Below are 23,367 nucleotides of genomic sequence, written 5' to 3'. Positions count from 1 at the left end.
AATTTTACATAGAATCGAGATAATTCTGCAAGTGCATTTAGTTTCTTTTCTGTTTTGTTCTCCATAGTATTGTGTGTGTGTGTGTGTGTGTGTGTGTGTGTGATGTGTGATCGGTTTGAAAAATTCTCTTTTTTTAGTTTCTGGAAGTACTGGATATCCAGCCGAGGACCTTGTCCACTGAGCTGCATTTAGCCTGGCAATTCTAAATAACAGGATTTTATTTATTTATTTATTTATTTATTTATTTATTTATTTATTTTTGAGGTAGGATCACTATGTAGATGGTTTGAAACTTGCTATGTAGATCAGGATTATCTTGAACTCACAGAGCTCTGCCTACCTGTAAAAAAGCTTTAAGTATGATCATATAGTAGCTTAGCATGGTGGTACAAGACGGTAATGCCAGCAGGAGGATTGCTGTGAGCTCAAGTTCAACAAAACAATAAGCACATAGACCAGCATTCCTGCAGTCCCAGCACTTGGGAGGCAAGAAGAGTGCTGTGAGTTTCTGTCGGCAGTTTCTGGACCTTGTCCAGGCTAGCCTTCTATGCAGGTGATATATTGTCGTAAAAACAAGATACAGACAACAAACCAACCAAACGTTTGAAAAGAGAAAAGTCATAAATAACAACAAATACAAACACAGTGTTTCTCACAGCTCCCCAATTTGTATTTTATGGTGGAATTTCTGGGGATCCAGTGATGCCTGCCTCCCATCCCCAGGTATTGTGATGTGACCTGGACATGAGGATTCTATTGAAATTACTTGGGCTATTCCACTGTACAGGAGAATTTGGGAGCCACTGGTGTGCCCATATGTATCTTCAGACGGTAGTGTCTGTGGCTGGATGATATCTGTCTGAGTTTTGGGTTCCTGCTGATAAGTTTACTCTTTACTAATGTTCTTATCATTGAAAACTTGGGTTTGAGTTCCTGATGATACCAATCTCTTAGGACCTTTTCAAAACTGGGTGTGAGGCAGAGCAGGGAAGAGGGAAGAGATGCTCTTATGAGATGCTCTCATGATTCTCCACTTCCTCCTAGTTTCTGAAATCCTTAGAAACCTCTCATACTTCTCTTTATGAAACAACTAAACGCCTTGATAACACAGTGCTACCTTTGTGCTGTTCTGTGACTCAGTCAACTGTTTCCTCCAGAATCCGCTGAACTCAGAGGTCATCGTGGCCTGTATCTTCATAAATGGCAGAAGATGATCCAGTTCTCATTTGAATATTTGAATATGTTTAGTATTTTCAGATGAAGCCAGAATAAGGGCAGTGTTTTTTAAAGTTCATTCTTTTATATTGTTTGTCATTTGAAATTTTAAAAGGTTAAGGAATTAGTAACACTGCCCTTTTCAAGACTTAAACATCTTTGGTTGTAATGCTTAAAATGGAACTAGTTAGTGAAGACTAGTAACTAAACAAATTCCTTTACTAGTTGAGGGAAATCAAGCTGGGTGTGATAGTGCACACATGGACTCTCAGGACTGGAGGCTGAAGTAAGAAAATCTCCACAGGTTTGAGGGCATCCTGATGTATATGCTGTGAGAGTGACTGTGTCCCCAAAATGAATGAATATGTCCCCAAAATGAATGAGCATGAATTAGGACAGCCTATTCTGTAGACAGAGCTATCTATGGCACTGTGGTTGTTAAAATGCTGAGTACATCAGCATCTGTTGCTTTGTTGAGTTTCTAATTTTGAAAAAGATGTAACCTGCCTTTTTGTATCCATTTTCCCTCCCAGTGGCAGCATGGAGCCTGCGTTTCACAGAGGGGATCTCCTTTTCCTCACGAACCGAGTTGAAGATCCTATACGCGTGGGGGAGATCGTTGTTTTCAGGATAGAAGGAAGAGAGATTCCTATAGTGCACAGAGTCCTGAAGATCCATGAAAAGTACATGCCAGTTTCTCATCTGTGGTTTTGTACATTCTTGTTTTAGAGTTTGAAGTGTTTAATTTTGATAATTAAAAATTGTTGAAAAGGGGGGTGGGAGATGGCTGAGCAGTTAAGAGTACTTGCTCTTGCAGAAGACCCAGGTTCGGCTCCCAGCACCTACGTGATGGCTTTCAGCCGTCAGTTTCAGGTGTTCTGGTGCCTTCTTCAGGCACACATACACGTGGGCAAAATTCTCATATACATAAAAACATTTTTTAAAAAAATAAAGAGGGCTGTAGATGTAGCTCAGCTGGTCAGATGGAGCCCTGGATCAGAACCCAGGCCTTGCTACAAGTGTAATCCTAGTACTTGGGAGATAGAAACAGACAAGGTCAGGGTCATTGTTGGCTTACATAGCGAGTTGAAGGCTAGCCTGTGCTAATGAGTCTCTTCTCTAATAAAAAAACATTGTAGAGAGTAAGGAATCTTTGATCTTTACTTCTCATCCAGTTTTATGAATGTCTAAAAGTTTGGTGAATATTTGGAAAACTCTGGATAGGGATTTATCTCTCTGAATATTTTTCCAGAGATTTTTCTTGTTCTTTTCTAATTATCAGTCTGTGTATGTTTCTCAAAAATCATGTTATAAAGCTGGGCAGTGGTGGTACATGCCTTTAATCCCAGCACTTGGGAGGCAGAGGCAGGCAGATTTCTGAGTTCGAGGACAGCCTGGTCTACACAGAATGAGTTCCAGGACAGCCAGGGCTATACAGAGAAACCCTGTCTCGAAAAATCAAACCAAACAAACAAGCAAAACAACAACAAAATCATGTTGTAAAGATTAGTCCTAAATATAATTATGGAATATAAATAACCTTAATGACTAAAGAAACCTTAAAATGAGAACAAAAAGCTATAAAGCAATATAGTGATAATAGATTTGTAAACTTCTTTTGGAATACTGGAATTAAACCTGGCCAGACCCAAGTCTATTGACTTTTCAGAGTTTAGTAAAGAGGGCTGGCCAGATGGCTCAGCAGGTAAAGGTGCTTGCCGTCAGGCCAGAATGACCAGAGTTCTGTCCCCAGAACCCACAGTGGAAGGAGAGAACCAAATTTCAAAAAGTATCTCCTAACCTCCACATAAGCACTATAGCAATATACGTAACACAACATGATAGTAAATAAATGTAAAGTTTTAATTTTTTTCAAGAAAGTGGTGAGATGGCTCAGTGAGTAAAGGCATTTATTACCAAGCCTGATGACCTGAATTCAGCCCCAGTCATCCACATGGTAAGAGACCTGACTCTCAGAAGTTGTCTTTGAACTCCCCGTGTGTACCCGGTGTATGCAACACTGAACAAATACTCCGGACCCTCCTGCTTTTGCATCATGAGTTCTGGGATTTATGAGTTTGTGCCAGTGTGCTAAGGCAAGATAAATTTCTAAAATCTAAGTTGTTTTTCTAACTTGAACCTTACATTCTAGAAGCAGAAAGGGCACATTGCTTTCCCTCAGAACAGTGAGAATCGTGAGCCAAAAGCTCAGCCTCCCTGGGGCTCGTCGGCTTAAGGTAGTGTAAAGACTTGAGAAAGATGGACCCTGACCTCTTAAGTGGGTGGTCCCTGTCCAGCTGTGCACCCCCGTTCTTCCCAGGCTGTCCTGTTTGTACTTACAGCACGTTCACAAGAGAAGGAGAGAAGGAAATGAACAAATAGGGGTGGTATGCTGGGAACCCAAAAGACTCTTGCATTAAGTCCTCAGCTCCTACTGGCTCGGCATCTTGTAGTCTTTCTCCGTTTAAGAGGTACTCACCTGGGGTGGTTTGTACCAGAGAGGTGAAGTCAAGAGGATGGTATATTCTGGGCCATTCAGGACAGCAAAGTGAGGAAAGGCCACTTGTACCCTAACATCAGGTTCAGAATTTTTGGTGATTTTCCTTTTGCCTCCTGGGTGTTGGGATTCCATGCAGACACCACCACCCCTGGCTGGAGCAGATCTTGACAGGTGTATTGAGGGAGGCCACCAGGGAAAAGTATTTGTTGTGCATTAAGTTGTTGAGAGAGGTGCTTTTTCAAGAAACAATAGTGATCTCTCCTGATTACAGCTCAGCAGGGGAGAGCACAGTATTTGCTGGTAGGTCTTTGGGACTAGCCCAGCCGGTAACACTCCTTCCCTCTGACCACTTCTCGTCTGTTGGACTTTATGTCAGCCTCTGAAGGGCCAGTGATTTTTTTCTGGTTGAACTGTCCCTTCTCCCTGATGCTCCTGGCATCTGTAACCCCCAGGCTATCGCAGACACTCTTTCAACTTACTGAATTGTCAGCTACTGGTTACTTTTCTCTGTATATATTTGCATTTTTTAAACTGGAACCTCATTTTCAATGTGGCATTTGCACTTCACTGTCTCTGGTGTTTGCAACACCTCCAATTTTCACCTGACTTCTAGCTTACTGGGAGACAGTTTCCTGAGTGGATATTAGTCAGTAGAAACCTGAAGCTCATTTTCTTTTTTATAGACTGATTGTTAAAGACACTTAGATTAATTTTAGTCTGGTCTTTATTAACTGTAAATTTTGCTTTGTTTTCAGTTACATTTTAAACTTACTGGAAGCTGGGCTGGAGTGGTGACTCGGTGACTAAGAGCACTTGTTCCCTTCCCTTCACGTGTCCCTCCAGGTCCAGGGGATCCAATGCCCTCTGCAGGCTCCCGGCACATGCAGGGTGCACATACATGTGTGCAGTCAAAGCACTCATATATATAAAGTATATCTAAAAGCAACTTTAAAAATTACAAGAAGTCTTACCCGTTCTTTAGCAGCATTAATTTCTTGACTTTTTTTTCTGAGATAGGGCCTCATGTAGCCCAGGCTGTCTTTCAACTCTGTGACCAGAGAGCTTCGTTTTCGTGTCTTTACCTTCAAGGATTGGATTATAGGCATGGCTGCCATGCTCAGTTGATTTAGGCTGGGATCAAAGCCAAGGCCTAACAAGCTAGGCTACATCAGAGCCCCAAAGCAATCATTTCTTGATCAGGAAGAGGGTTTGTGGTTTTGCTTTCTTCTGTTTTGTTTTTGAGTTGGGTTCTCTATGCAGCCCTGGCTATCCTAGAACTTGCTATGTAGATTAGGCTGGCCTTGAATTCACAGAGATCCACCTGCCTCAGTCTCCTCAGTGTTGGGATTAAAAGCATGTGCCACTACACCTTGCCAAGATAGTATTGTAATAAATATTACCATACCTGAAAAATTGAGGCTTTTTTTCCCTACTTGAGACAGTGTTCTTTTGTGTAATAGCCCTGGTTGTCCTGGACTCATTTTGTAGACCAAGCCTGTCTTGAACTCAGAGATCTGCCTGCCTCTGCCTCCCTAGTGCTGGGTTGAAAGGTGTGTGCCACCACACCCAGTTGTTTTTTGTTTTTTGTTTTTTTAACTTGTTTTTCTATCAACTACATGTTTGTTAAATAAAGACTAAGACAGTGTGAAGCTACAGTATACTGTAGGCAGCCACTGTTTATCCCTTGATCTGTGTTACATTAGCTCTTACATTTTGTATTTAAAGGTTTTCTAGCATGCACAGTGGGGTCTAACAAGTCCCTTGGATGGTTAGCATGTGGCCGTTCTGCATTCTCTTCTTTTCCTCCTTTCTTGTATTATTTTAAGCCACATCCTCAGTATCATAGCATGTCACATTAGTATTTCTATAAAATAACCACTAAGCTTTTATAAACTAAAACTGTAATTAGTGTGGGGGGGATAAATATATACGATAATAAATATAATTAAATAGAAGCAATAACTAAATATATGATAAAAATGAACAATTCTTTAAGATTATTAACTCTAGTTGTTCAACTTGCCAGTTTCATAATGACTGTTTATTTGAACTTAGGTCAAATAAGATCCTCGGCTGCAGCTGGTTGATGTGGCTTTAATGGACACTTGGAATGTTTTTAAATTACATTTCTTTGTTTGGGAGTCACTGCTAGTGCATATGGAGGTCAGAGGACAACTTGGGGAAATTGGTTCTTTCCTTGTACTGGGTGGTTTCTGGCCACCAAATTCTGGTTGTCAGCCTTGATGGCAAATGCCATTACCTGATGTGCCAGCTCACCGGCTGCACCGTACAGACTGTTACTTTATCTGAAGGTTACTCTTCCAACATTCTTTGTCTCATGCAGAAATGTTCATGTTTCTTAAGGGAACTATGCTGTTGAGTAGTTTCTTACAGTCTTCACTGAACAGTTACTTTCTGAGGGGCAATTTAATGTATTCTTGTATTTGTATATTAGAAAATAGGTTGTGTATGTTGTAATATAAATTGAGATTTATTTTATATGCTAGTTGATCTTCTCCTCACGTTGTAAAACTTGCATGTCATCTACTGTCACACACTCTGTGGCAATGTTGGTCACACTGGGGTAGTGCAGCCAGCTCCTTCACCACTCACTTCTCAGCTCTCTCTATTTGAGCAGACCAGCTGTCAGCACTCTGTTAGCCAATTAAAGAATTGCTATTAGGCATGATGAGTACCTAGTGCTTGGTAACAAGAGCTGATGCTGTGCACTAAATGCCATGAGGGTGTTTGGTGACTTGTGTTTCCTTATTCCTAAGGCAAGATGGGCATATCAAGTTTTTAACCAAAGGAGATAATAATGCTGTTGATGACCGAGGTCTCTATAAACAAGGACAACACTGGCTGGAGAAGAAAGATGTTGTGGGGAGAGCAAGAGGGTGAGTACCCAGGGGAACATCATGGGCTTTTCGTATTACTTTAAACATGGTCTTACTGTGTATGACTGGGTGCATCACTGTTGGTCCTGGTTATGCCAAGTCACCTTTTTGTCCTTAGAAGATATAAATCTTAAAGTGCACTTAAGTCTTAGGGCATACTGTTCTTGAGGGCAGGAATGGGGTGCAATAAGAGAGTCAAATGCTAGTGCTGAGATGGCATAGTGGATATCACAATTAAAATATTGGCCAGGTGCAGTGCTACATACCTGTAATTCCAGCTCCTGAGAGGTAGATCAGAGTTCAAGGCCAGACTCACTAAGAAGCTGTGAGTTTAAGGCTAGCTGGCTACCTGAGACCCTTGCTCTAAAAATAAGAATCATGTATTCAATTCACCCAAGGAGCATTGATATCTGTACTTGGCTAGGCTATTAGGTTTCAGAATAGTATTACTGCTTCATGAAACAAGTTATTAGAGTCTTTTTCAGTCAATTTAAATTGTTCCTATGAATTCATCTTATTGTGTTAATATAGCCTATATTGTTTTATTTCAGGCTTGAAGTTGATGAGATCAAATGAAACTTTTAAATTCTATTAAGCCTGTTTATTTCAGATATTATCAGGAGAACAGATCAGTGGAGGACAGGAATTGTAAGTTACTGGTGTAAAGAAGTATGGACTTACTACTTTAATGTATTAATAGTATTAACAATAACTCACCTTTATTAGGGCTTGCTATTTCCAGACTCATTATATGCGCCTTATAAATATTGCTTCATTTTAACCTTCAAACAATTCCAAGATTTCCATTCTGCAGATGAGGAAACTCAGACAAGCCATGTTATGTATCTAAGATCGCGCTGGTGGTGGATTTAAGTGGCTGCCATGGTGTCCCTCACGTGGGTGGGTGGGTGCTGGTTCTGTTTAGGTGCTTCATAGCATTCTTACTGATGTCAGAACATCCCCTCCTTACTACATACTGTCACCTCACTGTGACACTCTGATGCTGTGCAGAACAGGTGGCTGTTTCTGAAAGGAAGCTTATTCAATTGTAGTATGAGAAATGTAAAGGAATCCCAGATTCCTACACAGGACTACTGTGTTGTTTTGTCTGCGAGTGTGTGTGTGTGTGTGTGTGTAAACACAATCTACATTAGGCCATCAGTGGCTTTGAGAAATAGATTTCCAAATTTCCTCATTTCCAAAGATGCGCCTATCGTTTTTAGACTCCTCATCTCTTTAGTGTTTGTTTTTCCTCGAGGTGTAAGCCTGCAGGTACATTTAGAGTGGCGAGGAAGCCCCGCCACTGGAGAGTCGGGTTGCTTTACTTTCTTCCACCCCCATCAATTTTTTTGAGAGGTTTTCTCTGTGTAACTCACTCTGTAGACGAGGCCAGCCTCGAACTCAGAGATCCACCTGCCTCTGCCTCCCAAGTGCTGGGATTCAAGGCGTGCGCCACCACGCCTGACAACATTTGTTATATAAGAGAATAGTCACGCTATTGTACGTGTAATGACCTTTTCACTGCAAGGCCGATAGTGTACTTACACATCAACACTTATCATCACTCACAGAGCTAGCTCTCCAGTCCCTGGGAAGCTCATATGGCTACTGGCTGTCCTAGCATTGGCCGTGGTTAGCATTATTTCTAGTTTGCTTTTGTGAACACTGTGCTGTTGTTACATATATCCAGTAGTTCTACCCAGTCTTCCCAGTAAAAATTTAAAAAACAGTTACTAAGTAAAGAATATGCACATTTTAAATCTTTTTGACAAATTCTTTCTGTGTGCTTCCTCCGTGTAAGAGTGTCCCTTGTGTGCACTTGGTTCTTCTTTGTCCGTCACTGTGGCTGCCTAGGCAGCCCTGGGTTGGGTTAAAAAAAAAAAAAAAAAAGACATACTATTTTCCAGGTTAGAGTACTCAGGCTTCCTCCCTAGGAACTTCTTTTTGAAGAATTTTTTTATAGTTCTAAACTATATAAAATTTAAACTAAAATCTCAATTTTGGCAGTATAAACCCTTTAGTGGCTTTTAATAAAAAATGTAATAATGTGAATTAAGTATTGATTCTATGAAATATAAACCACCTGGGACATGGACAGCTGGCAGACAGGCTTTTCTGCCCAACTCACTTCTCATCGACTCTCCTGCCTCTGAGCTCGACACCTAATGTAATGAGTCACCTTCCTTTGTGGAAATTGTATTTATAAAACACTAAGCTGATATCTCAGAGTTGAGCTGTACCTCACTCTTTCAGGTAAGCCTGAACTGTGGTGCAGCTACCTCTCAGTGAAAAAAAAGGGGGTTTCTGGATTACTCCACACTGACACCAATGGTTCTGAGCCAATTATGTTTAAAAATGTTACTGAAACAGAATTCACATGTAAGAGTCTCTGTTTTAAGGGGCATAGTTCACAGATTTTAGTATATCTACAAGTTTGTGCAACCATCACTGCTATCTAATTCCAGATCATTTCTCTCGACACTCATTAGCAGGCGCAGGCCGCGCCCTTCTTCCTGCAGCTGCTGACAGTGCTAACCTGCAGTGTAGGCATGGCTCGTGCGTGGGGTGTCTTGTGTAGACAGAATCACAGTTGTGGTCTTCTGCGTTTGGTTTCTCTTACCTATCCTAATTTTCAAGGTTATTCATCTTGTAGCTGCAATAAAATTTGTAGAAATGAAACTAATACTGTACCAACTAAAACTATTTAATAGAGATGACTTTGGAAACCAGAAAGCTGGACCTGTTAATCACAGGAAAGAAAGCAGTGTCAGAAAAAGAGGAGAGAAGGGCAGGAGAGTTAATCACAGGAAAGAAAGCAGTGTCAGAAAAAGAGGAGAGAAGGGCAGGAGAGTTGGTACAAATGCTGCAGTGATAAAGAATGAGATAAAGGAGGGAACGGGACAGTGACACTGGAGGCTTCTAGACAACGCTGTCCTCACAGAAGAGGAAGTGTTCTTAACAGGAAGTGAAGTGCATCAGGCAAAATGGCTGCCTCTACAGTGTGCCACAGGCTTTGATGGTAAAGTGGAGATGCTAATTACCTTGATGTGTTTAGTGTACACTGTATATATGTATTAAAATACCCCATAAAAACTGATAGGCCATAAAATGCATGTAAATCACATGTGAATAAAATGTAAAGCTTGTGTCTAGGTGCGGTGGCACATGTGTAGTCGTAGCTGCCTGGGGAAGCTGTTTGCAGCAGCAAAGTGAGACGCTATTTTGAAAATTAAAAATATGGGGCTGGATAGTTGGCTCAGTGGTTAAGAGCCCTTGTTCTGGCCAGAGCTTAGCAGTACTTTGTAGGTGTCTCTTTTCAGCTCTTGGAGGAGCCACATGTTCACACAAGTTTGCAGTGGTGAAACTGCTTGCCACCATGTACCTGAGGCACACATCTTGAATCAGACCTAAACATCTTGAACTTGAGCATTGTTTGGGGTGCATGTTTCAGGGATTTGTTTAAGCTCAAAAATCTGGGGACACTAGAACAGTGTATCTGGTAATTTTGTGTTTCATGCAGTCCAAACTGGCCTCAAGCTCTCTGTTGTAGCTGAAAATGACTCCTGGCTCCACTTCTCAAATGTTGGAATTTAAGTGTGCACCCCCACACCTGAATTGTGTGGTGTTAGAGATCAAACCCAGGGCTTCATGCCTTTCTGCTAGGCTGGCATTCTGCCTTCTGAGCTCCAGCTGCAGCCTCAAGTGACTCTTGTTAAAGAAGATCCAACTGTTGAGAAACATGAGCATGTAGAAAGGGAGTTTGGGGGAAAGGAGGGAGAAGGACCAGTTTAGTTTCAAAAAAGAGTACAGGAGATGGAAAGTAAGAAGTTGTTAACAGGAAGTGAAGGACACTAAAAACAGTGTCTGTTGAAGTTTGCCTATGGCTTTGATTCGGAGGTGTTAACTGGGAGGTGATTTCTGTTTCTCTGGCCTGTGGCATGGCAGGAAGGGTCTATGCACACAGTGAAAGTGGGCCGTGATGAGAGAGTTGAAGTCCACTTGGCCCAGTGCCACATTATGGCCAGTCTACTCGGAGTCTGCCAGTAGTGGGGAGAAGGAAGAAAGGTGAACATTTGGGTTTCTCACCTCCTTTTCTAACCACATCGGAGACATCCCGATAACCTTCTTGTTTTGTCCTGAGTTGTTGTTGCTGTTGTTGTGAGTTGTTGAGATAAGGTGTCATTGTGTAGCACTATTTGAGCTGGAACTTGATATATAGACCAGGCTAGCCTTGAACTCAAGCCACCTGCCTCTGCCTACCAAGGGCCAGGATTGAATGTGTGCATCACTAGCCCAGCCCCTACTCTGAAGTCTTACAGTGTTAAGGTGTCTTACATAGAAAGAAGATTTAACCTCTGGAGAAACTGAAAAGAAAACCTATTCAAACATTCCATCAGGCAGGACTGGGCCCAAGGCAAGGTTCAGCCATAGATCGAGTGCCTGGCCTGCATGAAGCCCTGCCTGAGTTTGCTCTCTAGTGTGGGAGTGTGAGCACACGTGCATGCACATGTGCACCTGTACGTGTTGGCTGGAAGGTTGGGTGTACAAGGCCTTGAGGTTATGCGAGATCAAGATCGCTACTCTGAGAGAGTCAGAGGGAGGCAGATACCATATAATTAGAACAACAGAGTTCTTAAAATTGTGACGAAGACCTTAAAGGCAAGTGTATGGAGTGCGTTAAGAGTTGTCACCAGGTGTTTCTGCTCAGTTAAGGGATAAAGAGAAAGCAAGCTAGTGGGAACACAGGACTGGGGAGATGGCTCAGTGGTCAAAGTGCTTGCAACTCAAATGTAAGTATCTGAGTTCAGGTCCCCAGAGCCTCTGTAAACGCAGGGTGGGCTTGGTCACCCATCTCTAATTCCAGGTTGAGGAAGAAATGAAAGTACAGATACAGCAGTCTAAAGGTGGACATAGAACTATTAGATGTGTGAGTTATTAAAACAAAAGAGAAAGGCTTTCAAGAGCAAGTTGCAGGCTAAAGAGATGGCTCACTGGTTAAGAGCACTCATTGCTCTCTCAGAGGATTTGGGCTCAATTCTCAACTCCCACGTGCAGCTCACGACCATCTGCAACTCCATTTCTAGAGGATCCAATGCCTCTTCTGACATCTATGGGCACCAGGTATATGTATATACATACATACAGGCAACACACACACATAAATAAAATAAATAAATCTAAGAATTAAAAGAATGCTGGACAAGTATATAGGAAGATGGAGGCTAAGACTGGTTTGCTGCGTGTGGTGGATAAAATGGTTCTAGAAAAATTTCAGAGCCAGGCACAGTGACACATGTACTCATCCCAGCATCTTAGGAGACTACAGCAGGTGGAAGTAAGCTCAAGGCAAGCCTGGGCTGCATTTCAAGACCCTGTCTAATAAATAAAGCCAGGAGTAAGAGAGCCAAAGCCAGACTGTGGTTAAATGAGTGGTGGTGGAGCCATGAGCTCTTCTGCTCAGTGGCGACCAGACATGAAGTACTTTTGCAGGGTGCTGCTTTCTGCCTTACCTCTCCACCAAGACTGGCAAGCAGCTCCGTAATGGCTATGAGGCCACACACAGCCCCTAGCGGTGAAGATACCAACTAGAGACCTAAGATCTCTGGTATGGTACTGACTGCTTCTGCCTCACACAAGCCATGCACCTTGGGCGCGTGATCCTGTTTCCTCATCTATAAAATGGTAATATCCTAACTTCCTTGTAACAGGCTATTGAAAGGAACAAATATAATGTATGCAAGTGGCCATTGTGAACTGAGAGTCAGTACTCTGGAAGGCACTGGTGATGAATAGTCAGTAAACATTAGCAGCTGCTTCATCGAGGGCGTTTTTCTCTGATGATAAGTTGTTTGCTTACTTGTTTGTTTCAGGTTTGTTCCTTACATTGGAATTGTGACAATCCTCATGAATGACTATCCTAAATTTAAGGTGAGAGCACAACCTTATGTTTGATTAGAAGTGAACTGATGAGTGTGGCACTCGCTCAGCAGCGCGCATGCGTAGCATGTGTGAGGCCCTGGATTCAGCCAGCTCCTCCAGGGATCTTTTGTTTACCTTTGGAGACTGTTAAATGGATTACAGCATGAAAGCATAATGTAGTTTAGTGATTGATCCTGGTCACAATTGAGTTTATGACGATGAAGACTTCGGAGGTATTGAAAGTGTCCCTGACATGTGTTCCTGTTTCACTTTTTAGTATGCAGTACTGTTTCTGCTCGGTTTATTTGTGCTGGTCCATCGTGAGTAAGAAGTCGGACTCCCTGTTCCTAGGAAGCTGCTGTGCTTGTTGTTACTGAATGTTGGAGTAGATCCTGATCTGTGATTGCGGACTTTCGGAGGACACACATGTCGGCACTCTTGGTAGCACTGGTTTGCATTCCTTTGTGTTTCCACACCCGAGGCTGTGTGGGCGGGTGCATGTGCACCATGGAGTGCACACAAGGGGACTGTCAATCACAGGGTTTCATATGTTGTCATTGTCACTCTTTCACATTTTTGTACATCAGTGAATTTTTTATATTAAAAGGTTGAGCCAAAGCCCCCAGTGTTTGTATTTTGAAGCCAAGCTTCACTTTAAAAGTGCCTACAGAGTTCTGTAAATGAAAACACAGCTCTGCATGAGTTCAAACCTGTCGTTCCTCCTTACAGTGGGAATGGCACATATTGAGGCGGTCATAAGTCTTAACTTTTCAAAATTTTAAATAAAAGACTTTGCACATTGAACCCCTTTCCCTGAATTCTGTTTGTTGGGAAAGCTCCTGACATGAGCCTTTCTTGGCTGGTTCTTAGCAACCATTATGGTTTAGAAAGGCTTTCGTGTGGCTGGGCGTGGCAGCTCATACCTGTTATCCCAGCTCCTGGAATATCTCAGCACCAGAAGCTGAGGATCAGGAGTTCAAGGCCAGCCTGGGCTAAAGGAGAAAAGGCTGTAGTATAAACAGTCCTTCAGCTGTGATAGTTGATCAGATATTAACAGGGTTTTTTGGTTGTTTTTTTTTTTTTTTTTTTTTTTTTTTTTTTTTTTTTTTGTCAAGGTTTGTTTTTGTTTCTGTGAAGCCAAAGTAGCCATTGACGCTCATAGGAAATGCCTTAGTCACAATCAATTCTTCACTCGGGTGTGACTCAGATGTGTATAATCCCAGATGGTGCAACTGAGAGGTCCAGAGAGATCTCACCTGGCTGCAAAGACACCTAACCTTTGTCCACTGTAGGCGCTCTCACCTACTCCTCGATATGTTAGCATTTGGACAAGGCAGCTTTGCCTGCGGAAGCCAGCACCCTACTCTCTAATTCTCATTTGCCTAAACCCTTTTGCTTAAGTGGCTGGCTTTGCTTTTTTTTTTTCTCTAATGCAAGCTTAAGTAGTGACTAAAAGCCCAATTGTGTTTTCTTTTCATTTTGAAATCAGAATGTAGGGTAAACCAATATGCAGTAACACAAAATACTTCTAATTCTGCCTTTCTTGTTTAATGTCAGATCTCCAAGCAAGCATGCAGTCAGCTTCTGTTTCTTCAGCCTGTGGTGTTTTGCTAATGGAATGGAATAGGCAAGTTCCCAGAGCCTTCCCTATATAGAATACTGCTACCTGAGACATTAACTAGGCCTTAGCCTTCAAACTTTGCATATGGTGTTTAATGATACCAGCTCTTGGCTTTCTCAGCCTGAGAAACTTACTGCCCATGATCCACGCGTGCCCAGACTGCCTCTCCAGTGCATGGCAGAGGGTTATTACTCTTACTCCTTCCTGGACAGTCCCCTGGGAGAGAGAGACTCAGACTCTCTTTTCCCTTGCTTTGCTAGAAGCTTCTATCACAAAGGCTGCATTTTTCTTAAGTAGCCGGAGCACTCAGCACACTGAATCATTCTATTCGCCAAAGCAAAGAGGTTATTTTGGGGGAGAGTTATTATGTTCCCATGTTTTATACTTTTGAAAGCTAAGACATAAGACTAAACACTAAGATTTGGGGAGCTAGAGAGGCCATGACTCAGCACTAAGAGTACTGGCTGTTCTTACAGAGGACCTGTTCTGTCAGACCTCTCCCAGCTTCCTCATGGCTGTTCACAGCCACTTGTATTTCCAGTTCCATGGGGGAATCCAATGCCCTCTTCTGACCTCCATGGGCACCGACGACATACGGTTAGTCATGCATACATCCAGGCAAAACTCTCACATAAAAAAAGAAAGGCTAGAGAGGTGGTTGTTGGTTAACAGCACACACTGCACCTTTAGAGAACTTGAATTCAGTTCCCAGCACCAACATAAGGCAGCTCACAGCCATGTGGGACTCCAGTCCCAGGGGATCCAGTGCTGCCATCTGGCCTTCACAAGTGTGCACGTGCACACACACACACACCCCAACACACACACACACATACATGCACATATACACACATGCGTGTGCACACACGCACATACACACACATGTAAATAATATATCTTTCAAGGATAATAATAATTCTTTAAAACTAAAAAATTAAACATTTTGAGTTTTTTGAAAATAAAAGAAATTAAAATGATTCTTGAAATGGGGGTGGTTGGAAACGGAATGCTCATTGGGGTACCTACTGCTGTTGGAGAAGTCCTAGGTTTTTTAGCACCCACATGGCAGCTCACAACTGCCCATAACTCCAGCTCCAGGGAATCCCCACACTTTCTGGTCTCCTTGGACCACTACGCTCATGTACGCATACACAATTTAAAATAAATCTTAAAACACAGAAAACGTAGGAAATGAGTCAGGCATATCAGTACACACTTATAGTCCAGACCACACAGGAGGCTGAGGCAGGAGAACCGTTTGAGCCCATGGGGTTGAGACCACCTGAGCATCATATTGAGACCCAGTTCACCAAAATGAAAATACAAGAAATGCCAGAGAATAAACTAGTAATTGAATTGACTTCCCAGTTGTTTGGGATTTGGCAAGATGAGTGGAGGTGTGGGGGACCCAGCCACTGGAAGGAATTGGAAATGGGAGAAGAACTGATAAAACGTTACATTGGAATGTGATACTAGGAGGCTCTCTTGGCTCTCATAACTCCAGCTATTACACTGTCGTTTCCTTAGTTCTGGTCCCACACCTCTGACTTGACCTTCCCACTTGTTTTTGTTTGTTTGTTTGTTATTTTGGTTTTTTAGATTTTTATTTATTATATGTAAGTATACTGAAGCTGTCTTCTGACACACCAGAAGGGGGCATCAGATCTTATTACAGATGGTTGTGAGCCACCCTGTCGTTGCTGGAATTTGAACTCAGGACCTTAAGAAGAGCAGTCAGTGCTCTTAACCACTGAGCCATCCCTCCAGACCAACCTTCCCATTTTGAAACTCGAGCTTCCCAGCTACTTCTCACATGTTCAGGGAGGTGCAAGGTGAAGCATTTTCCAGCGTGTCTCACTGCTAAGCCTACCTCTCCCTTTGCCATCCATTCTCATAAGCAATTACCACTTCCTGTTGCTTGAGTACCACTCACCCTGCCCTTGTTTATTCCTTTCTGCCCTGCCTCGGTCCCCCCGCCCCCATGATCTGATCCCGTCTGTGGGCACTGTAGACCATTCCTTTGAGGGTGTGTGCCTCTCACTTGAGGAGTGCACTGTGACTGAAGCAGATGGCTTGTTTTCATTCGACCTCTGCCCTGCACGCCAGCTCAGCTCAGGCTTTGGATGCAGCTAGTGCTGAATGAGCATCTCCACGCCATCGTCCATGGTGTCCTCACTGTATTGCCTCTTTCTCTCCTCTGCGCTTGTCTGAAGCTCGTCATCTTTAGACATGATGTTGTCCTGCCGCTGGTCCTTGACAGCTTTACAGTGTTTTATAGACACTGTGCTCTGTTTCTCCCGCAGCATGAAGCAGCGTCTATTAAGTGCTGGGTATAGCCATGCACTGGAAGCCGAGGCGTAGTATCTTAGATTAGTGTTGTTGTGAGCGGAGCGTATGAATCATTAAAGTGATTTGTACTTTCCTGTTATTTAGTAAGTACATTCTCTATTGGCCTTGCCAAATTTGAATCTGAAAACTTCCTCTCACCCGGGTTCCATCTAAGCAGCACGAGTACCCGTCAATGTTAATTCTGCCTTCTTATTTCTGTATGCCTGCAGACTCTTCCTGTGTTCTCTTTATTGGCTGGACTGCTGACATTTGTCACTTTACCTAGGGAGTCATAGGTTTTGAGAGGCTCGGCTTTCTTGATTGCTTGTGCATTTTTCTGGGGACTTGCACAGAGGCTCTCCGGCGTAGTGCTTTAGTGTTTATCACATTCAGCTAACTGCTCATCACATGGGGGAGACTCCATTCCGTCGTCTGCTGTTGCTCTCCTTATGACAGTGTTCTAACACTGTTGAGCTTCGAGGGATGATCTAATTGTAGCTGGCCGGATGGACTCGCCCTTCCTTAGGGTGCTCTTTGAGTTAGGAAGGTGGTGCAAGCCATTTTCTGCCTGTCTGTACCTTCATCACCTTTTTCTGATGCTGGAACTGAACAATACTAGGGCCTGTGGTATTGTTGTAAAGTATGGTCTGGATATAGAAAATGCTTTTTAATCAAGGAATGATATTGAGACTAAAAGGATCAAGGCTTACCACAGATCGTGAAGACAGTCCTTCCAAGATTGACTGTAAGCCTCACGACTCTCCCTGCCTCAGCTCTCCTCAGACCCCATCTCAGCATCCACATGGCTCTTAGCATGTAGACATGCCACCGTTGCTTATGCTGGTCACTGCCTGGAGTGCAGCTAAGAATTTCCTCAGTGAACATCTGCAGTGTCAGATTTCCAGCTAGACCCAGCTACAGAGGTAAAGACCAATCTTTGGTGACTTTTCAGAAGTCTGTCTTGGGCATGTCCTCAGCCTTTCCCACAGAGGAGCCTAGTGTGATCACAAACGATGCTAGGGAGGGGGCTTCCAATGGAGTCCTGCCTACTCTTGATGACTTCGGGTGATGCTTCCTGCTTCAGACTGTCCAGTGCTTTGTCCTTGTTCTCTCTAATATTGCCTCTATGTCCCTCTTCTCACTAGACTGAGGGTTGATTCCTTCAGGCAGTGGGACAGGTTTTGGATTCATCTTTGGGTATCTTCTAGTGCCTGATAGAGTATTTTATTTATTTTAAAATTTATTTAAATACTTGTCTTATTCTGTACAGATAAAGCTAGTATTATGTGATAAAATATAAAATTGTAACTGAAGAAATTATTGTTGAAGAGGAAATGGATAAAACCAGATCTGAAATCAGTTGCCTTATGTAAAACCTAAGATGGTGAAAGATTCTGTTGTCTGCTGGAAGAAATCTGTATCTTTTGACTCTTAGTTTTCTAGACTATAGTACAAAGAAGGAAACTGCTATTTCTGGGCTTTATAGATTGGGCATAAAATGTAATAAAAAGAAATTTGGGTGGGCTGGCGGGTGAGACGGCTCAGTGGTTAAGAGCACCGACTGCTCTTCCAAAGGTCCCAAGTTCAAATCCCAGTAACCACATGGTGGCTCACAACCATCCGCAACGAAATCTGATGCCCTCTTCTGGAGTATCTGAGGATAGCTACAGTGTACTTACATATAATAAATAAATAAATCTTTATTAAAAAAAAAAAAAGAAATTTGGGTGGTGGTGATGCATACCTTTAATCCCAACATTCAGGAGGCAAAGGCATCTCTGTGAGTTCCAGGACAGCCAGGGATAGATACACAGAGCAACCCTGTTATAACAACAACAACAGAAAGTTTAGAATGGTTTTCCAAAGACAAGGAACTCTTGGAACACCCTGTGGTGTTACATAATAATCCTGTCCAAATTAGCCTGGTAAGCTTGCTGAGGCTGTTTCCCAGAAGTCTCTCAGTATAGTTAGTTTGGCAACATCTACAGAAAGCCACCTCCTGAATGGGTATGGCAGCCCCTGACTGGCACAGAGAGAAGTGGAGGCAGGCACATTGGGAACTTAAGGCCCAGCCTTAGCTACAAACAATGAATTCAAGGCCAACTTGAGCTACATGAGACCCAGTCTCAAAACACAAACAAACCCAAAGCCACATCCATCAGGTATTTGAGCTTTCCTTATGATGATCTGCAAACTCCTAAGTCCATGGGCGTCTTCAGGAAATAGAAATCTGATATCCTCATTGTCTTAGTCAGGGGTTCTATCCCTGCACAGACATCACGACCAAGAAGCAGTTGGGGAGGAAAGGGTTTATTCACCTTACATTTCCATGCTGCTGTTCATCACCAAGGGAAGTCAGGACTGGAACTCAAGCAGGTCAGGGAGCAGGAGCTGATGCAGAGGCCATGGAGGGATGTTCTTTACTGGCTTGCCTCCCCTGGCTTGCTCAGCCTGCTCTCTTATAGAACCAAGACTACCAGCCCAGAGATGGTCCCACCCACAAGGGGCCTTTCCCCCTCGATCACTAATTGAGAAAATGCCTTACAGTTGGATCTCATGGAGGCATTTCCTCAACTGAAGCTCCTTTCTCTGTGATAACTCCAGCTGTGTCAAGTTGACACACAAAACCAACCAGTACACTCATTATCATGACACTCCTGCCCCAGTCTCTTACTCCGATCAGTCAGGAACTTTTTGCCTTGTTACCCTGGTTTTGCTGAAGCTTGTCTAGTTCTCATATACAGTTCAATGGAACTATTCACTGTGACTGACAAACGCCTGTCTTAGGCATCCCCAGCATGCCTCTGCCTACTTTCAGTCACTTCACTACAGCCATGGCTATAACTGTCCCATCTATTTGGATTGGTAAGCCTGGTTCCTGCTTTAATTCAGGGAGTCTAATTACACAAATTTATATTCAGTATGTTAGGCAAGTAGATAAATTAGCTGACATCAAGCTTTGGTCAAGCTCTCAACCTGCCAATTTATTCAAGCCAAAACCAGGGTGCTACAGAATTCTTTCTCAGCACTGGTCAAGAACTGAGGTAATACCAAGTGTGGAGGTCCACCAGCATGTAGGAGACAGAGGCAGGCAGGTCTCTTTTTTTTTTTTTTTTTTTGAAGGAAGAGAGCCAGGCGTGGTGGCGCACACCTTTAATCCCAGCACTTGGGAGGCAGAGACAGGCGGATTTCTGAGTTCAAGGCCAGCCTGGTCTACAGAGTGAGTTCCAGGACAGCTAGGGCTACACAGAGAAACCCTGACTTGAAAAACCAAAAAGAAAAAAAGAAAAAGAAAAAAGAAGTGATGTAGGTACGTTGGCATTTTGATTTAGGAACCACGGTGTCACAGGCATGCTTTGGGCGGGGCCATGCTCTGTTGTGTGGACACTCAGGTCTCACTAAGGAGTGAATGATTCCCGGTGACAGGCTCTGCTTTTCCTGGGACCCCACCGTCTGCTCTACTGCAAGCACTTTACAGTTTGTTACAAACGTCCATCCTTTCCTGTTTCTTCCACATAGGCAGGCTGTGATGGAAGTTGTGCGTGATAGGCTTCTTCCCCTGCATCTTCTTCATCATCCTTGTATTTGCCCTTCTCCTTTCCTGCTGGGCAGCACTGGCTTTTCCTTCTAGGATTTCTTTTCTGTCTTTGTCACTTTAGCCTGGTGATCCCCACCGTGCTGGGGTGGATGCCACGTGGACGGTTATGCCATTACTCTTTCCGGGCCACACCTTTTCAGTGTAGATGACACATTGCCTTCTGTGCACCTGGACCGCCTTGCTAATCTGCTGACCTTTGTGGTGTCCTCGGACAGCCTGAACTTCATCTTCCTATCAAATGGGCACTATACTTCTGTTTCGGCCTTTGGAGAGTGGAAGACATCATGTTCTTGCAAACGTGAGCTGGTTCACTGAAATGCCACTTAATTGCTTCAGTCAGAACTCACAAAGGGAATGAGCTTCATTCTGGGCCGCTGCTCTAACGGTAGCTGCAAAGGCAAGAGCTATTGTTTCCTATTTAACAAGCTACAAAGTAACCTCTGTTCCACCCAGGAGAGAAAGCAGAGTTCAGGCGTTTGCACTGCTTCTTTGCGAGGTCTGTGCACAGCAGAGGTCCGCTCTTTCCCAGTACAGGTTGCTGCACTGGGTGCCTTACCCTGTCCTGTCTTTGGAAGTTGAATGGGTTACTGCAGAAAACGTAGATTTGCAAAGCCCTCTCTCCCTCGGGTTGGCTCAGATTATCAAATTTTCTAGAATCGTGGGATTCTGTACCAGATTCCCAAGTATTTAAACCTTTTTGGCCACTCAGTAATGTGGCACACATTCCAGCACTGGAGTGGTTGAAACAAGAGGATTTGGAGTTCAAGGCCAGCCTTGGGCTCCACCGTGAGTATAAGTCTCTAAAACCCAAAAACATTTTTAGAAACCCTCTTTGGGGCTGAAAATATTACTTCAGTGTGTAACTGTCACCTTACATGCACCAAGGTTCCGTGCAGTTAGGGCCTGGCCTGCCCACTTTGCAGGGCTTCCCGGCATCCTGGGCTCTCGCTCTCTTCACTGAGTAGCAGCTTCCTGGCTTGCTGTGTGTGTGTCAGATCCGTGAGCCTGTGAGAACAGAACTCAGTGTCACGTGCAGGAGAGCAGTGAGCCGGGAGAGGTAGTGTCACTAGCTCTGCCCCCAGAGAACTCAAAACTCACCCTGGTGCTGAGCGGATACAGGTGTGGGAAAATGGCGTGCGTGTATTAGGGGAAGCTGTGTGTGTTCTCATAGCTTTGGGTACATCAGGCAGTGCCCCAAGGGTGTCATGACAAGTAACGAAGCCTCTGAGGTGATCTCTGACAGTGACATAAGAGAGAAACTTGTCAGGTGAGTTCCTTCCTTTAAGGAAGTCAGCACTCACTAAAGTCAATACTGTTTCCTTTGGTTTCTACATCCATGGACCAAAGCGACAGTCTGAGCATGTGATAGATGCAGAAAAGCAGGAGGCAGCCACACAGGGAATGATTATTATGGGAAGGTGATAAGAGCTATATCTGAACACCATGGCTAAGCTGTGACAAGAAAGCAGGGAGGTGTGAATGTCAGGTTGGAAGTGAGAAGCAAGGAGACTGAAGGGAAAAGCCAGGGCCAGAAAGGGACTGTCACTGTCCCGTGTGCCACACTCCAGAACCTCAGTGACACAGCCTCAGAAAACTCCCTGGGCCTGGGGGATGAAGGCTAAGCTTAGGCGAGTGCTTGCCGTGCAAGTATGAGTACTGAGTTCAGATTCCCAGCACCAAATGCAAAGCCAGGGGTGTGGGCCAGCACCTAAAATCCCTGACTAGGCAGGTGGAGAGAGGAGGCTCCCTAGGCTTGCTGGCCAGCCAGGTTTGAGTCAATGAGCTCCAGTTTCAGCAAGAGACCCTGCCTCAAAAAATACGGTGTAGGCTGCGGAGATGACGCAGTGGATAAAAGCACTTGCAGCCACAAGGCTGAGCTAAGTTCAGGTGACAAACCGTATGTACTGACACATACATGCAATCAGTGTTCCTGTGGTGAGATGAGAGAGATGGATGGGAGAATAACCCAGAATCTGTGGGCCTGCTAAAGTAGACTACATGACAGCAGAAAGAAGGACACCCCGCCTCAAACAAAGCAGAAGGTAAGAACTGACCCTCTGGCCTCCATGTGTGGGTACACACACACACACACACACACACACACACACACACAATTGAGGAAAATGCCTAGTGTGCTAACCTCTGACATCCACAGAATGAAAAGATCCCCTTCTGGGATGTTGATCCGTAGGACTCCTGGCCCTGTTCAGCTAGCTATGTGTAGCAGTAAAGACAACAAGCCAAGTAGAGTGGTTCACATCTATAATCTGGTACTTAGAAACCTGAGGCAGGACGATTGCTATAAATTCAACTCAGTCTGTTCTATGTAGGGAGCTCCAGAACAGAAGAGCTACATAGCTCATGTCCCAAACAAAACAGAAAGATTATGCTAGGCAACACAAATGATGCAGTAAAGGGTCCAAGACCTGATACCCTATTCCATCAGTCACTCCTTGACCTAGTTTCCAATGAACTCCTTGACCTAGTTTCCAATGAGAAAGTGAAATCTTGTGAACAGGAAATTGGTGTCCCCTCCTGCCCCTCCCACAATGCTGGGTCAGTGCACACATCTGCCCCTGATCATTCAGGGATGCCACTGATGACTGAAGATACTTTCCAAGACCAGTAAGAACAGCTCTGGAAGACAGAGTTCTGCTCCTCCACAAGTAGTTGCACTGTCAGGCAGTGGCACACACTTTTAATCCCAGCACTCGGGAGGCAGAGGCAGACAGCTCCGAATTCATAGTGAGTTCCAGGACAGCCAGGGCTATACAGACCATTCCTCAAAAAGAAACCACAAAGAAATAAAACAAAGAAACAAACAGACCACAAATAGTTGTACTTAAAAAAAAAAAAAAAGAGTAAAACTATTAAAGGTATAGGCAGTATGGTTATTTCCATTTTACACTAGAGAAGTCATCTGGCCCAGCAATCTTTCCACTGATCTGACCTACAGTATGATAAGCCAGGCCCTTTAAAGGGTACCACTACTAGAAGGCAGCTCCTCTCTCCCTTCCCCATAATTCTGTCCCCATTCTGGGCACAGAACTTGTCCAGGTTACCCAGTGTGTGCCATTTGTGAGCGCAAAGCAGGGCAAACAAGGCTCAGATGGTTTGAGACAGGAGGTGACAGGATTCTTGAGTTCCTCTGCGGAATGATGCCAAACACATGGACTGCCAAAAGCAGGGCTTCTTGTTCTACTTTAGCTTTAAGGAGATGCTTTGAGGGCTGAAGTAACAACTTGATGGAAACACAGAAAGCTGTGTCAGTGGCCTTGGAAACCACCTT

The 23,367-nt window shown here is 43.8% G+C and overlaps 1 protein-coding gene across 1 annotated transcript in view; it reads left to right on the top strand.

The window, feature by feature from the left end:
• Sec11a (SEC11 homolog A, signal peptidase complex subunit) overlaps positions 1-13,341 on the top strand; it is a 53,543-nt gene extending 40,202 nt beyond the window's left edge. Inside the window, exons 4-7 of the mRNA XM_021167051.1 lie at positions 1,749-1,898; positions 6,493-6,612; positions 12,483-12,540; positions 12,809-13,341. Coding sequence (XP_021022710.1) covers positions 1,749-1,898; positions 6,493-6,612; positions 12,483-12,540; positions 12,809-12,859 — 379 coding nt within the window. The 3' untranslated portion in view covers positions 12,860-13,341. The remainder of the gene's footprint in view (positions 1-1,748; positions 1,899-6,492; positions 6,613-12,482; positions 12,541-12,808) is intronic.
• Positions 13,342-23,367: the final 10,026 nt, after the last annotated feature.

This window comes from Mus caroli, chromosome 7 (assembly GCF_900094665.2).
Source record: "Mus caroli chromosome 7, CAROLI_EIJ_v1.1, whole genome shotgun sequence".
Taxonomy (NCBI): domain Eukaryota; kingdom Metazoa; phylum Chordata; class Mammalia; order Rodentia; family Muridae; genus Mus; species Mus caroli.
Note: the sequence above shows the minus strand (reverse complement) of the source record. Positions and strands in the feature narration are given on the sequence as shown.